At 39.6% G+C, this 15,736-nt stretch overlaps 1 protein-coding gene across 2 annotated transcripts in view; it reads right to left on the minus strand.

The window, feature by feature from the left end:
• Positions 1 to 1,436: 1,436 nt before the first annotated feature.
• NPNT (nephronectin) overlaps positions 1,437 to 15,736 on the minus strand; it is a 40,655-nt gene continuing 26,355 nt past the window's right edge. For both annotated transcript variants that reach the window (XM_053461525.1, XM_053461524.1), the window contains 8 exons: positions 15,201 to 15,320; positions 14,849 to 14,983; positions 14,061 to 14,183; positions 12,026 to 12,547; positions 7,243 to 7,335; positions 6,252 to 6,350; positions 5,105 to 5,361; positions 1,437 to 1,982 (listed from right to left, as the gene is read on the minus strand). In XM_053461525.1, the coding sequence (XP_053317500.1) occupies positions 1,887 to 1,982; positions 5,105 to 5,361; positions 6,252 to 6,350; positions 7,243 to 7,335; positions 12,026 to 12,547; positions 14,061 to 14,183; positions 14,849 to 14,983; positions 15,201 to 15,320 (1,445 nt within the window). In that variant the 3' untranslated portion in view covers positions 1,437 to 1,886. The remainder of the gene's footprint in view (positions 1,983 to 5,104; positions 5,362 to 6,251; positions 6,351 to 7,242; positions 7,336 to 12,025; positions 12,548 to 14,060; positions 14,184 to 14,848; positions 14,984 to 15,200; positions 15,321 to 15,736) is intronic.

The following is a 15,736-nucleotide window of genomic DNA, read 5'->3' on the forward strand; positions in this document are numbered from 1 at the left end:
CTGGTTTGGGTTGTCCTAGCTGCCTGTTTACATCAATTATTTTGTGCTAAGAAACCTAATCACTACCAAGTAATTTTTTGAGCATGAAAATACAAATTTTTACTCTGGTTTCAGCAATTAGAGATTCATCCAAATATTTGGCAGAGGTGACTACAGAAGACACTATCAGACTCACTGATAATCAAAGTCAAACAGAGTCAAGTATTAAGGAATTTTGTTCTAAAGTTCGCTCACTCATGGTGAATCCATATAAAACATTTCTGCTTACTAATTATTTTGGCTCTGCAGCTGGTTCATCTCTTTTCCCCAGGTTTCCAAAACTGTTTGCGTAATAAATGATTTAGAGGCTTACCAAAATCCCCCTTATACTCAATGCAACAACAACCAACTAATTCATGGTTACCAGCCAAGAATGCTTCCTCGAAGAAGACCATATACTGTTTCTCTAAAATGGAGCAGCTTCTTAACATACTCATACTTTTCCAAAACCTATATTTTCACATGTCTGTACACTGAATAAACATTTGCATTGGGGTTTACAAATAAGATAAGCAATATAATGCCCATTACAAAAATCACTTTATTTGTATACTGTTGGAGTAGCCATCTTAACTTCCTGCTGTTGATGTTTATATGCACCCTCATTACCATAATACATCACCTCTTGTTAAATTGCTTATTGTCTATTGGTTCAGGCAGGGTTACTTCTCTTTGGTGGATATTGATTTGTTCTTGGGTGGGGGCAGGGCAGGGGAAAATATTTTAGAATTTAGTATGCTAGTTTTGCCACCTTTTGCCACATCTCTTCTTTCCTCAGCTAAATAAGTCCCTGTGTTTTGCTACAGGTATTCTGATTTTAAATTAAACAAATAAGCTTTAGGAAGTTTTAATAAATTACTTTTAAAAAATCTGTGATAGTTCCTTTTAAAACATATTTGCATTGAAAATTTGAATATGTATTTTCTTTAATGTATCTTGGTAACTCTTGGTCATTGAAACCTCCCCTTTTGTCACAACAGAAGAGCTCCCAGGCCCATAAGAGAAACCAAAATCTAGCTTGGCACTAAGTAGACTAAATAATGGAGCATCGCTCTTGGCATATTCAGATGTTCCCTTCATAGAAATGTTGGCTAAGCAATAAATAGTTCCACTTAATGTGGAATGTTGAATGATGGATCAAAAATTCTCCATCAATGTTTTTGTGGCACAAGGACAATTATGAAAATGTGAAAAAAATGCTTATACCACATTAAACATCTAAGACTACGCATCCCACTATAATAAGCTTTATGATGCAGTAGCCATAGAAATGACCAAAAAAGCACCAGTTTTGAAGCACACTTGGAACTTGACCTTTTTTCAATCTTTGAGCATTGACCTTGTATGTTGACCCACATAATTTATTAAAAACATTTTTTATATATATAAAAAAGAACCATTTGTGGAGTCCATTTCATTGATAAATATGTAAGTTTACAAAAAAACAAAACATTTACAAAGCCTTAGACTACAAGCAGTGATATTCAATTTGATAATAGCTACTTAATGACAAATCTTGCAGTCCCATAAGCTTAAGCGCCTAAATTTAGAGTCCACTGAAGGGCACATGCTAAGTTTCTCCTCTTCAGACCTTCCAAGAAATGTTCTTCGATAAAAACCATGAAAAGTTACTCAAAAAGCACAATGTTTTCGTGACGATGCTCCTGTGCCCATTGTCATTTTAATTAAATTAGGGAATACAGGGAGTTTTGATTGAGGATTAATTTTCCTTAAGGATTCTGTGTCCATCACAATTCATAAGTATCGGTGATTTGTGTCATTCTCCCCGTCCCTGTCACTTTAGGGGGTCGTCAATTTTCTTGCAGCTGTGATGTTGTTGAGTTATGTTAATGAGCTTTAGGACAATGTCCTTTCTTCAAACTTACATCATCAAGCCCAATTTTACCGGTTCCTTCTTTCCCTCTTTCTCCTTTGAAGACAATCTGTAAAATTATACACAATAAAACAGTTACATGCATTTTAATGTGCAACTTAATAGTGTTAACCCCCTAAATGTTAGGTGTAGACCAGTAGGCAGCTAAGGTTAGTTTGCAAGTCAAACCGTCCAACTTGCATATTCATTAAGTTCAACTTCACTGCACAGTTGACAAGTCATCTTGACTCAATTTTACTTGATGACTTGGTAGTCGAGTTGCATTGAATTGAGCAAGACAAAAAAAGGAAAACAAAACCTCCAAGTTGCTGCTGAATTGCAGTTTAGTAGGAATGGTAGATATTTAACAGCAGTTCAATCTCTTGGGATCATTTGAATTGCTCTTCAAGTTGCTGTAAGAAGTTGGGTTGAATTATATAAGTATAGATAAGTCTTAACCAGGCCCGGACTGGCCATCGGGCACACCGGGCATTTGCCCGGTGGGCCGCGGCCGGGCCAGCCCAGGCCGCGGCCGGGCCAGATTGATTTAGGGGATAATGGAGCTGCAGCTCCAGGCCCCTACCTTAAAATAGGCCAAGTCAGGACCGGACTGACTGGGCCTATTCGGCCGTCCTTAATGCAGGGCAAAAGGGGCACCTGCCCCTTAAGCCCGCAGCAACTGCGACCGGGCCCGCAACTCTAGCAGCGGGCCCGCAACTTACCTGGCAGGCGCGCGAGCAGCGTCTCTTCTACCGCCAGGGGGACGCAGGACTCCAACAGAACCATGTGACGTACGCCACGTACGTCACATGACCCTGCTGCGCGTCTGCTTCCCCTGTGTAGATCTGCCGGCGTCTGCGAGCGGCGCGTACAGACAGTTCAGGTAAGGGGGTAAGGGAGGTTGGATGGAGTATGTGAGATTGAATGAAAGAATTAATTAATGAGTGTATGTGAAGGAGTGAGTGAATGAATGTTTGTGAATGAGTATATGCAAATGAGTATCTGAATGAGGGAATTAATGAGTATCTGAATGAGGGAATCAATGTATGAATGAATATCTGAATGAGTGAATGATTATCTTTGAATTAGTGAAAAAATATTTGTGAACGAGTGAATGAATATGTGTGTGTGATAGCATGGATGTGTAAGGGGGGCAAAGATGCAACAGGCAGGCTGTTTTGGTGGCAAAGATGCCACAGGCAGGCTGTTTTGGTGGCAAAGATGCCACAGGCAGGCGGAGGGTGCGGGTGTCAGCGTGGCAAAGCCTGTCCTGGTGTTTGTGATTGGGTGTCAGTGTGGCAAAGCCTGTCCTGGTGTTTGTGATTGGGTGTCAGTGTGGCAGAGCCTGTCCTGTTGTGTGTGTGTTTGGGTGTTGGTGTGGCAGAGCCTGTCCTGGTCTGTGTGTTTTTGGGTGTCGGTGTGGCAGAGCCTGTCCTGGTGTGTGTGTGTGTCGGTGTGGCAGAGCCTGTCCTGGTGTGTGTGTGTGGGTGTCAGTGTGGCAGAGCCTGTCCTGGTGTGTGTGTGTGGGTGTCAGTGTAGCAGATCCTGTCCTTGTGTGTGTTTGTGTATGGGTGTTGGTGTGACAGAGCCTGTCCTGGTGTGTGTGTTTGGGTGTCGGTGTGACAGAGCCTGTCCTGGTGTGTTTGGGTGTTGGTGTGCCTGTCCAGAGCCTGTCCTGGTGTGTGTGTGTCTGGGTGTCAGTGTGGCAGAGCATGTCCTGATGTGTGTGTCTGGGTGTCAGTGTGGCAGAGCCTGTCCTAGTGTGTGTGTTCGGGTGTCAGTGTGGCAGAGCCTGTCCTGGGGTGTGTGTTTGGGTGTTGGTGTGGCAGAGCCTGCCCTGGTGTGTGTAGGAACACAGAAAAGAACCCCAGCACTCCAATCAGCTTCCAATCCTTAGGTTACTTTTTTCAAAGAAAGCAAAACAAAAAAGCAACGTTTCGGCCAAACGTTGCTATTTTTGTTATGCTTTCTGTTTTTGTTTTGCCCTTTTTTCCTGCTAGCTCCCAGCTTCCTGGGAGTTGAGTGCTGAACCATTTCTTCTTTTTTTAACTGTCCTGGTGTGTGTTTTGATGTCGGTGTGGCAGAGCCTGTCCTGGTGTGTGATTGGGTGTCGGTGTGGCAGAGCCTGTCCTGGTGTGTGTGTGTGTGTCTGGGTGTCGGTGTGGAAAAGCCTGTCCTGGTGTGTGTGTTTGGTTATCTGTTTCCTTAATTTACAGAAGGAACTATTTCATTTTTACTTATCCAGAGATAAAATGCCCTCCTGAATTTGTAGTGACTTCAGGGGACAAAACATTCAAGGCCCTGAAATCATTTAGTGGAAAAGATAAGGTATTGTGTTATTTACTCTATAATATTTATTTAAAGGATTAGTTGTACTAAATTGTGGCTTCAGGCTTCCCATGTTGAATGACCAAGTATTATGTATATGTATGTACATAAATGTTTTTTCATAAAAATGGGCTGCTCAGTCGGAAATGCCCGGGCCTATTTTTTGTCCCAGTCCGGGCCTGGTCTTAACTGATAGCTCAACCCAAGGATTAAAAAAACACAGGCGCCAGGTCACCATGGTGACAAGAAATCCCTTCCTTGCACCTAGAGTTTGGCAGGGGAGCCCCCAACACAAGCACCACTGACCCCCACCTCCCCCTGGGCTAGGCATATCACAACCCCCCAGTCCCAGCATACTAGCCTGCTCTGAGCCAACAACGGTAGAGGTAAAAAATAAAAAGTGTATGTGTAAGTAAGTATGTTACTGTGTGTGTTAACATCTTACGAAGTGTGTGTAGGTATCTTGCTGTGTGTTAGTATCTATGTGTTAGTATGTTAATGTATGTGTTATTATATGTATGTATGTGCAGAGCATGTGAATGTTTTACTGTGTCTTTTAGCAAGTGTGTGTATGTATGTTACTATGTGTGTATGTTTGTTTTTTAACATGTGTGTATGTGAATATATGCTAGTATGTGTGTATATGTGAATATTTAAGTGTGTGTTAGATGGGTGTGTATTAGTATGTTACTGTGTGTGTTAGATGGGTGTGTATTAGTATGTTACTGTGTGTGTTAGATGGGTGTGTGTAAGTATGTTACTGTGTGTGTTAGTATATGTGTTAATTAGTATCCCCAAATCTATTGAGTTCAGCTCTGTGTGTCATAACTAGCTTTATATTTATACATTTTCATATGCACTTACACTTTTAATACTTGTCCCTTGCACATTTATGTGTGTCTCCCTCCAGCCATGACCTCCATTTCTCCACCAGATTGCAGGTTCATGTAAACCAGTCCTTCTTACAAAGACTTGGAGTTTTCCAGCATTTTCCCCAGAAACAATGTGCTTAAATGACAGACACATGTTTCCAGAGTACGACAGCTGTCCCAACGGTAGAACCAACCGTGCTGCTTTCCCATCCTTGCCTTTTTTCTCCACGACAGTCAGGTACTGTCCACCTGGAAAAACATTTAAAAGAAAAAATGCAAAGGTCAATATTCTTCATATAAAATTATGGAAAAGCCTCATAGAACTTAATAAATAAATGAACTTATTTCTTATTTCATTTGATAAATATAATGACAGACTGAAGTAAAAGGTACATTTCAGGGAGATAAGCCCAGCCAACTAAATCATGTATATTTTGCATATAACACATATAATACATAACCAATGTTTTTGTCAACCTAGACAACCTGGAACAGTATGTAATGCACCTAAATAAAGTGGAGGCTCAAAATCTTAAAATTTCCTTTTTGCCCCTTTCTTACCTATTTTCTCCTTTGCATTTTTTAACCCTAATTGCATGAAATTGAAAGTACCTTGCCCTCTCTACAGACAAAAATAATTATTCAGTGTTAATCAAGTTAATAACACCTTTCATAATGGCCAGAGGAACTGTGCCTTATGGGGAGTCTGGCCTTGTCAGCCACAACAAGCCCTTAATGTCCTGTGAGATATACTCCATAAACAGATACTGTAAAACTATATAATGCCCTAGTTCATAACACCTGCAAAACAAAAACCCCAGTTAACATTTTGTAGGAGTTGTCTTAATGTGAGTTTCAGTTTTCTTGGGTAGAATTTAGGAGAATACTCCAATTTTTTGCACGATATCCGCTTGCTGCCGGCGACCACCTCCATTGGTATTTAAAGATAAAAACATACAAATTAAATCTTTTATTTTCCGAAATGCTTGTCTTCCTTTGTCAAATAGGAATCATCATGTTTACTGGTTCTTTCCCTGTCTGTAACTTTATCAGGTAGAACCCAGCTACAATAAATACATTATATTCTCCCAGCACCAGAATATGTCCGTCGATTTAAAAAAGGAATATAAAAGATTTACCTAAGTCATCCCTCACTAGTTCCCAATGCAAGTCATTTTCTTTATCTCTGATCAGGCCACACAAGCCACTGTCAAAGTCACAGCTGTGTATCAAAGCACCTGCAAAACAAAGGGAAAAAAAGAAATATTATTATTTATTTTATAATTATTTATTGATTTATTTAGGGACATAATATTCTGCAGTGCTGTACAACGGAAAAGGGAAAAAAAAGTATTAAGATTAAACCTCATACTGTACATATTTTTATAACCTATTGTAAGCTTTGTTTTAGTGCACTTGGCCTTCCATCAAATGGGATGTCTTTTTCAGCACTTGTTAATGATACACCAGAGTTAACATATTTAATGAAATTTCCGCAATCAATGAAGCGACCAAGGGAAACAATGTCATTCACAGTAATTACTTTTTCTTGCACCGTAGATTTAAAGGGAATGAAAGCTTTTGCCATATTTGTTAGGATCAAATCAGAGATCGGCCAAACACTTTTGATTAATGAATAATTTATAAAAATCAACATTTCCTGGCCAGGAAATTTTCACTGAGTAATATGAAGTTTTAATTAGAACAGCGATAATGCTGATTTCAAGAGAAAGTCTGTTACGTTACAGAGCATTGAGAGTTAACAGTTAACTTTTAGCATTCGTTCTCGATAAAAAAAATACAGTTAATGTTTAATGGTCTTCCCATCTTCATATCCAGGTTATCTATCATTACGTCATGAAAACTGGGCAGACTAGATAGGCGAATGATGCTTATCTCTTGTTAAATTCTTTGTTGCTATTTTGTTCTGCCTCGACTTGGCAATGTATGTGCTGAAGGGAATCCCAGCAAATTTCGCCCTCGGACAGGCACAGGTTTGGATACGGACATATTTTCCAAAGACTTATTATCAATGTGGCCATCTTGGATAACACAGGGCTTTAGATACCACAATCATATTTTTAATAACATAGAATGGCAGGCGGTCTCTGCTTCAAAGGCGAGTAGTACCTGGGTCGTCATTGGCTTCATACTCATCCGCACTTAGTCCCCTTTCCACCTCAAATATATCAAAGAGATTATTTTGGATCCCTTGGCGAGGAACTGCAAGAAAAAGACGCAACATTGGGTTTACTGTCCCAAGGAGTTATCTTATAGCAGAAAATAAATATATGGGGGTATAAAGTATATCACTTTAACCCTGAGGAAGTTTATTAAGTTAGGTTGGTAAAAACAACATGCATGTTCAATCTAGCTTGTAGCTTCTAGTTCATGTAATGGTACCAGTTTTAATAAAAGTAGCGCATTTGTGCATACCAAGAATGCCAATCTCATTCAATTCTGAATCAAAAGGACCAGGCAGGTTGGGTTATTCACTCTTAGTATTCGCATTATTAGCTACTCCCGATATATATTAAAACCAATGCACTGTTGAGATGACTTGAAGAATTCAGAGAGATGCAGAGAGTTCCTCATTTGTCTGGTCAATGCCACAAAACATGTATTGACCCTGCAAACGCTCTGCAACTTGAGACAGTTATTTCAGGACGTTACTGGAGTAACGAAAAATGGTGACGTATCCAAATTGCATTCTCTCCCTGCAGATCCACATTACTTAATGCCAGCCCTTCCTATCTGGTGACAGATGAGATTAATCAGGTATTACGTTATATAAAACAGCCAAAGAACTTTGCATTCCATCGATTCTTAAGAAAGGATTTTTAAGTCGGACATTCTATATGGCTACTTCTTAATCTGGGAGGTCACTGTAAAAATCCAATACTTTACAATCGCAGGTGCAAAATGAGGCGGCAGGTTTACAATGCTGAAATGCGTGGAATTCCCACACACAATGCTACCCAAAACCCTGTTTGTAAAAAAGATGTAATTAATCTCACTGAAAGAATGTGTTGTGTTACGTAACGCGTGTGAGAAGGTCACGCTGGCCGCCACTTATGTGTGTTTGCAGGTGTAGAGGTGGCAGGTCGTTCCAAGCAAACCTAAGAGAGTTCTCACACTGGAACCAAACAGAAGATTCCGTTGCTAAGGATGTCTTTAAATAATATGTTCTACGGGCCAACGCGGGTCTGATTTCAGCTTTTTCCACCTTCTAAAATAAAAGGCTTGAAGACATGACTAATGTTGCTGTCCTTTAAAAAGGACCTGCATATGTATCACTTTCAGCAAAGGCTCACATTGCTTAACAATGAGATGAATGATTAAAATCACCTTCTTCTTTCTTTCATACATCTCACCAGTCTTTAAAAAATATTCTTACCGTCCAATGTGAATACTGAATTATATTGTTATATAAATAAACACATTTACTTGATTAAAAAAAAAAAAGTACAAAAAATAGTCCAATGTCTGATAATGTTACTATTATTACGTATTACTATTACTGTTGTTGATCCAAATAGCGTAAGAAACCCATTGATGCATTTTCACCGCGTTTTGACTTTGGGATGTTCCTACCAGCAGTCACTTCTCCCTTGCATACCTTGTATGAGCTCCAAATAGATGTTTATATTCTACCCCTATAACCTCAAATAGATGTTTATATTCTACCCCTATAACCTCACATAGATGTTTGGGGGGGGGGGGTTGGGCCATAACCTCAACCTCCCAGAAAACAGGGCTTTTAACTGCAATAAGTAGTATTGAATTCATTTACATCAACAAAATGTTTTCACTTTGTTCCAAAAAGCTTAGGTGCATACATATTTTTGTGTCTATTTAAGCCACTCATACCCAATAGCAGTGACTTTAGACGTTACATTATGCCAACATCCACTTAGCAATCCACAGTTTTAAACATCTATTAATATATATATATATATATATATATATATATATATATATATATATATACCGTATATATATATGTGTGTGTGTGTGTGTCACAAAATTTTATTGGTGTTAAAGCAAAATTAAAAATGTTTAAAATGTTTCACAGGTCCCATATAGATATAAATCATATATTGCAAGTGGTCCAGCTGCATATTAAGGCAACGCATAATATAACCTATTGATTATCGCATAATGGAAAGCAGTTACCGCGAGTAGCAGTATTTCCAGGAGAGCAAATTTCAAGGATGGAGGGTTGGAACGTATCCACAAAACGTGTAAAAATAGGAAAAACTTTAATAAATGTCCTTGCTGCAACTGATAAATAGGGAGACACATTTACTCAGAACGACCTGTGAGAACAAAGAATCCATCTTGCTGCTGACATGAAAAATTACGCACACTGACAAGCAAATCAATTTTCTTGTCTGCTGTCCAAATAGCGAACACATTGATTTAGATCAGCCTTGAACCCGATCCGATGAAACAAGAAGATTTTGATAAGTGTTCCCTTGAACATGACGTTTGGTTAAACGCTTTAAAATAGAAATATATTGTGTCGCTGCTTATAGAACACTATGTATTATTTTAATGTTAAACAGCTTAGCACGCTTGGCACACAGGTGGTGATCGAGGTTAAGCATTTAAGAAATTTTGGGTGCAAAAAGACTGCTAACGAATAGTCATCAGCAGCGTTAAGAAAGCTAAACTAAAAGAACAAACAGTTCAAACAATGGAAATAAAAGATGGACCAGTTCAGAGGCAAATTGTGGCAACATTTACATAACAATGTCTTGTTTTGAAGTCCTCTCTTCTTCTCAACCTCCCTTAGAATGGCTGTCTAAACTAATTGCCTTACACTATGGGAAAGAATACACTCCAGGGCTGTTTTGTAGTAAAAAGCACATTGGAGCAAATCTTGCGTTTGTGAACAGGCCCTTGAATTTCAAAGGACCTACAATATTCTTTGTAACTCAGAATCTCAGTATATTTCTATTCTTTTTACACATAGAAAGTGGGCATAAATATTCTTTCATAAACCACTGTGTTCTGTAGGTTTGTCCTTGCGGGCTATATAGTATGTAACAGCCTCATTTGATATGCTCAGCAGAAGCCCACTAATGACCTGAGATGGACATGGAGAAATGAAGTCCTAGCAAACTCTGGAAGGAGATCCATAAATCTTTCAGTGGTGACAAATCTAGTCACTTTTGACCACTTTTCCAATAATTTGTTCCAATTGTTTTTGTTATGAGAAGGGAAGTGGTTATATTTTTTTTTTCATCACAAATGAATAAATAATGTAACAACATGGAAGCTGTTTGAGATTTCTGGCTCTAAAGCTGTGGGCGATAGATTGTAAACCATGCCTAGGCAAAAGCTTAATGTAAGCATTTCCCAAAAAAATTAATCCATTTGTACTTTCGGAAAAAGCTAAATTTAGATTTGGATCAGCTTGCCAAACACAACGTTCATGGAATTACATCACAGCGAAAACAAAACCATTTTTGGAAGGAACTACTTTTTTTACTTGGATGATTAACAACACGGCGTGATGGGATATTGTCCAATCCCCTGTTCTTGGACCCTTAGAGTTACTCCCTGAGCCCTTACTGGGGTTACCAGGGTTTGCTCTGCGTTACTCCCAAACAACCCACTGCTGGAAAAGGTATTCTTCAGATAATGCATTAATTTGCGTATAGTATAAATAATCTAATCTTTTTTAAAGAACTTCAAATCAACAATAGATTATTGTTAAACTATACAAATATGCACAGTTTTAATATATAGACAGCTGCAATTTTCTGTTTTTTGGCAAAATGTTGTAACCGGCTTCTGTGAGAAACAAAGGTACCAAAGCTGTGTATAACATGCTTTATAAAAATGCGGCACATCTGACACAAGGAGCACGTGATGATTATAATCCAGAACTGCAGTCACGCATCACAGGCTGCAAACAGGCCACTATGTATGGATCCCAGTAAGAAACTCATTAAACTACTTGACTTCAGGCATAGATACACCGAATTCCTAGCCCGTCTGCAGCCCTGCTAGAATCTATACATTTACTAATCAAATATTTAACTAAGATGCCTCAAATTACAATCAGTTAGATTAAAAAATAACAAGGAACTGGGTAAAACGAGTTATTCTAATTCAGAACTGTATAAGAATGGCATCCATGGGATGTACCAAGAGAAGCTGGCAACCAACCAGTGCATCTATTCATGTTCCTCCTAAAACCAGCACTTCCCAATGCCCAAAGAATCCACCATATCCCATTACACTGCAATAGGCCACTCACATATGTATCAGCATCACAGTGTGCAAAATGTAGCATTTCATTTGGGATTCTTTATTATTAGAGGTTCTATGTATCTGTTTCACTCTCTGCAACGCAATTAAATCAAGTTACATGGTAGAGAGCGGCATCGGGATGCGGGACCCATCAAAACACTTGCAATGTACCCGCAGGTCCCAGTAATCCTGCGCACTCCCACAAGGCTGCCCTTCGCGTTGCTCGCACACAGCGTCCCATCTCTTGTTCCGCCCAGGAACCCAGCGGAGTCACGTGAATTTACGTCATATGACTCTGCTCCGTTCCTGCTTCCCCTTGGCGGGACAAGAGAAGAGACGCTGTGTGCGAGCAACACGAAGGCAGCCTTGCGGGAGTACGCGGGAAATCTGCAGTTCTGTGTATGATTAGTATCTGTGAATCAGGGAATGAAATTCTTCACTATCTCTAAAAGCTGTGATTGCGGGAGTTGGCAGGATTGGACACATATGTTGCGAGAGCGGGCGGGATTGGACACATGTTGCTGGAGCGGGCGGGAGTAGAACACACGTTGTGGGACTGGGCGGTAATGGTCAGAAATTCAGCGGGAGCGAGATTAAGAAAACAGTCCTGCGCAGGACTCTATTACATGATAAAATTGAGGATACTCACTAAACACATCCCCTCTTGGCTTCTCTGGCTCCAAGTGAATCCTGTTATCTTCAGGAGCTTCAGTGGCTATTCTCTCGGGTGCTTGAGTAGTCCTGGGTGTTGTTGTTGTTGTACGTGTGGTAGTACTGATTGTAGTTGTTGGTTTAGGTGGTGGCCTTGTCACTGGTTGTGGTGGCAGTCTTGTCACCGGTTGTGGAGGTGGCCTTGTCACAGGCTGAGGTGGTGGTCTTGTTGAAGGTTTAGGGGCTGGTCTTGTAACAGGCTGGGGAGCAGGTCTTGTTGCTGTTTTGGGTTGGGGCCTTGTTGTGGGTTTTGCTGTTGTCCTGGGGATAGGCTTTGGTGTAATTAAGGAATATGGTGGAGGCCTCTTAGGATCTCTACCACCAAAGTCTGGAATCCTGTTACTGCTCCCTTCACTACCACTTAGACCGGAGCTGCTCCCTTTTATCATATTCCTTGTGCCATCTTTACCCGGTAGGAAATTATGTGGCCCTGATGGATCTATCATAACTCTGGGTATTGCTGCAAATGAAAGAAAAAACAAATAAATTGGGTTACCAATTGGATTAGACTATTGTAGTCTGACAAGATTAGCATTATATACAACAAATGGCTCATTGTGTTTATATTTGTAACATTATCTAATAGACTTGTCCCCATTGAATTTTTTGTTTCGTTTTTGGCTCAATTAATTTTGTGTCCTGCCCTTTCGATTTGTTGGAAATTTAGACGGCTTATTTTGTTTTGAAAAGGTTGTTGCCCAAAAATAGGTCTCTCTTCCACAGTCCTGTCTGTGCCACCTGCATTTCCCCTTAGGTCACTCTGTGTCCACTGCCCTTACCCCCTAGTCCCCTCTCTACTTGTTCCCCACAGCCTTCTCTGCCCTCCTTACTCTGTCCCTGTTCTACCCCTCCCTTGTATCTGCCCTCCCCCACATGCTTACTCATCCTCTCAAGATATTGTCTGGTCTCCCCTGATTTCTCGGGGGGGGGGGTTAGTGTGTAAGAGAGTGTGAAACTGCAGAGAAGAAACTAGGAGAGGAGAGATGAGAGAGGGGAGGGTCAGGGAGCATGTGTAATGTACATACCTGGGAATTCTCCATTACATAAATGGAAAAGTCCCAGGGCTTCCGTGGACCTCAGGTTTTGAAAATTTCGTCTGCGCTACTGCTGTAGGAGCAGCACAATACTGGCCAAAATAGCAAACGGTGGCTGGAAGAAAACCTCACTCAGCTGCCTAAAATATAATAGAATCTTGATTGACCACAGAGGTTTGAGGTCGTGATGACCATCGCGGGTAATGTATTGGGCTTAATGGTTTACACTTCATACACATTACACTTGGAAACCCTGTTAGTTTAACCTCTAGTTAGGATTAAATCATATGTTAAGGCAGCTGGGTGGGGCAACATTAGTTTTTTTAAATTTAAGCCACTGTTTTTCAATTTTGGGGAATCTTATGCTGCCCCTACAGCAGTAGCGCAGACTAACGCTTCATTTAGCATCTTGAGGCACACAAAACACCTAGGTTTTTTATTTTTATTTTATGTAAGAAAGTTTTTCTTAATGTAAGTAAGATTTACTTTACTGATAGGGTAGTCGATATGGGGATCAGTCTCCCAACATAAGTAGCTTTAGAGGATGTTTTACTCTCTATTATACATTGGTATTTTGGGTGAGATTTTTAAAGATCTCATTAAAAATCAAATTTTAGAGTGTTTTCAATATAGATACCTCTGACATTGCAATGTTTTGGGTTTTTTTGCAGTATCTCTTGCATCTGGGCCTTGATTGTTTCCTGTGGGAGGTTGCATTTGATAATACTTTACCAGCAGCACCTGTTTTATTGGACTCATGGTACCCACTTCGAATCTTAACCACATTTTCTGGGAACATTGCCAAGATGCCAATCACAGAGTGATTACTACAGCAGGCAAACAAATAAACAACTCTTGTTTGCACAAATGAGATCCAATTAAAAGAAACATTTACTCGTGTTGTTAATTCATAACTTAAAACCACTACATGTAACATACCTGTGCAGTCAACTCCGTTGCCATGGTAACCTTGATTGCATTTGCACCTGTAAGATCCAGGGGTGTTGTAGCACCTTGCAAAGTTGCTGCATTGATACTCCCCAGTATAACATTCATCAATATCTGTAAAACAGCACATTGTGATGAGAATTAAGATTAATAAATGCCCGGACGTAATAAGCTCCTGTTATAGTTTGTAGTAGGATAGTGACACTCCATCCTGTGCCCAGTGGGTGGAAGATTACAATAGTATAAAGACAGAGAGGTGGCTCTGCGTAAAGAAGTCTAAGTAGGCCGACCCATACCAGACATGTCATTTCTTAAGTGGTCAAGCAAATTGGTGTCCCAAAGAACTCAAAATAGGTTTGAAATATAATACCAAAATAAGTTGGAAACATGAGAAGTAATATTTGACCTTTTTGTTTCTAAAGGGGGACATTATTAGCATTACTTCATTAATATAAATCCTTAAGAAATTATGAACTTGAATGTCAAACATACTAGTTTATAACACAACATGAGCTCAACAATACTGAAGACATAAAATGAAATTAATTCTAGCATTTTTCTCCCAGTTTGAGCTTCTGTCAAATGTCTCCATAGTACCTTTTTATTACCTTTTTATTATAATGTGTCTTTTTTTTACAGTTGTGCAAAGAAGTTGTTTTTACTTGTGTTCATACTACAAAATGTTTCAAATGATTTTTGGAAATTAACAGGAAATGTTGAATAAAAAGGTCAATAAATAGTGTGGCTATAAATGTTGCCCTTCTCCTTTCAGTTCTTACCGAAACATTGGTATTTCCCAGCTACATGTATTAGGTCATATCCAGCGTGGCACTTGCAAATGTAGCTTCCAAATGTGTTGACACACTTTCTAAATCGGGGGCATATAGCTTTTCCTGTTGCACACTCATCAACATCTGGAAAAAACAAAACATATCAAGAGTGAAAACCCATTCTCAGGACAACTGATAAGTAATAGCAGATTATCATAACAGTTTGTAGAGATTCTTAATTTTTATTATGATGATGAAATCATCTTTCTTGTATAAAACGTGTTAGAATGAGCAGCCTGGGTGACTGATCCCGCCATCATGTCCTATGTTCACCACTGTACGTTACCAACATGTCACTTACCCACGCAAGTTCTTCCATCAGGCCCCAACTGCAAACCTGGGGAAGGACAGCGACATCGGACTTCTCCTTTCACTATGTCACAACCATATTGGCAATTTGCCATGGAGCAGGTTAATGCATCTGCATGGGAGATACAATGTAACTCATTTCAATTGTATTTCTGTTTGGTCATTGAATGGACTTGTCTATAAATTATTTGTTGTTATACTACTTAAAAAAATGGTTACGCTAACTGGACAGTAAAGACCCATCCCTTTTGCAAGCCCATCACAGTTTTCATTGTCCCATCTACACACGGCTTTTGTACTGGTTTGGAAACCTTCACTGGTCACCAAAACCACATGTAAAAGCTAAAAAAATGTTTTTGTTCTTTCTAGTGGATAGTTAAACATTAAAATTTTGCTTGCTATTTTTGGCCAGACCATTTGAAGAATTCTTTATTGTAGCAACACCCAAGAACCCATTTTATCTGTTTCTAAAACGTTGTTCCTATTACGTCAAAACTAGGTGACAGACGAATGATCAGTAGACCAAAC

The sequence above is a fragment of the Spea bombifrons genome, chromosome 1, assembly GCF_027358695.1.
Source record: "Spea bombifrons isolate aSpeBom1 chromosome 1, aSpeBom1.2.pri, whole genome shotgun sequence".
Classification (NCBI taxonomy): Eukaryota; Metazoa; Chordata; class Amphibia; order Anura; family Pelobatidae; genus Spea; species Spea bombifrons.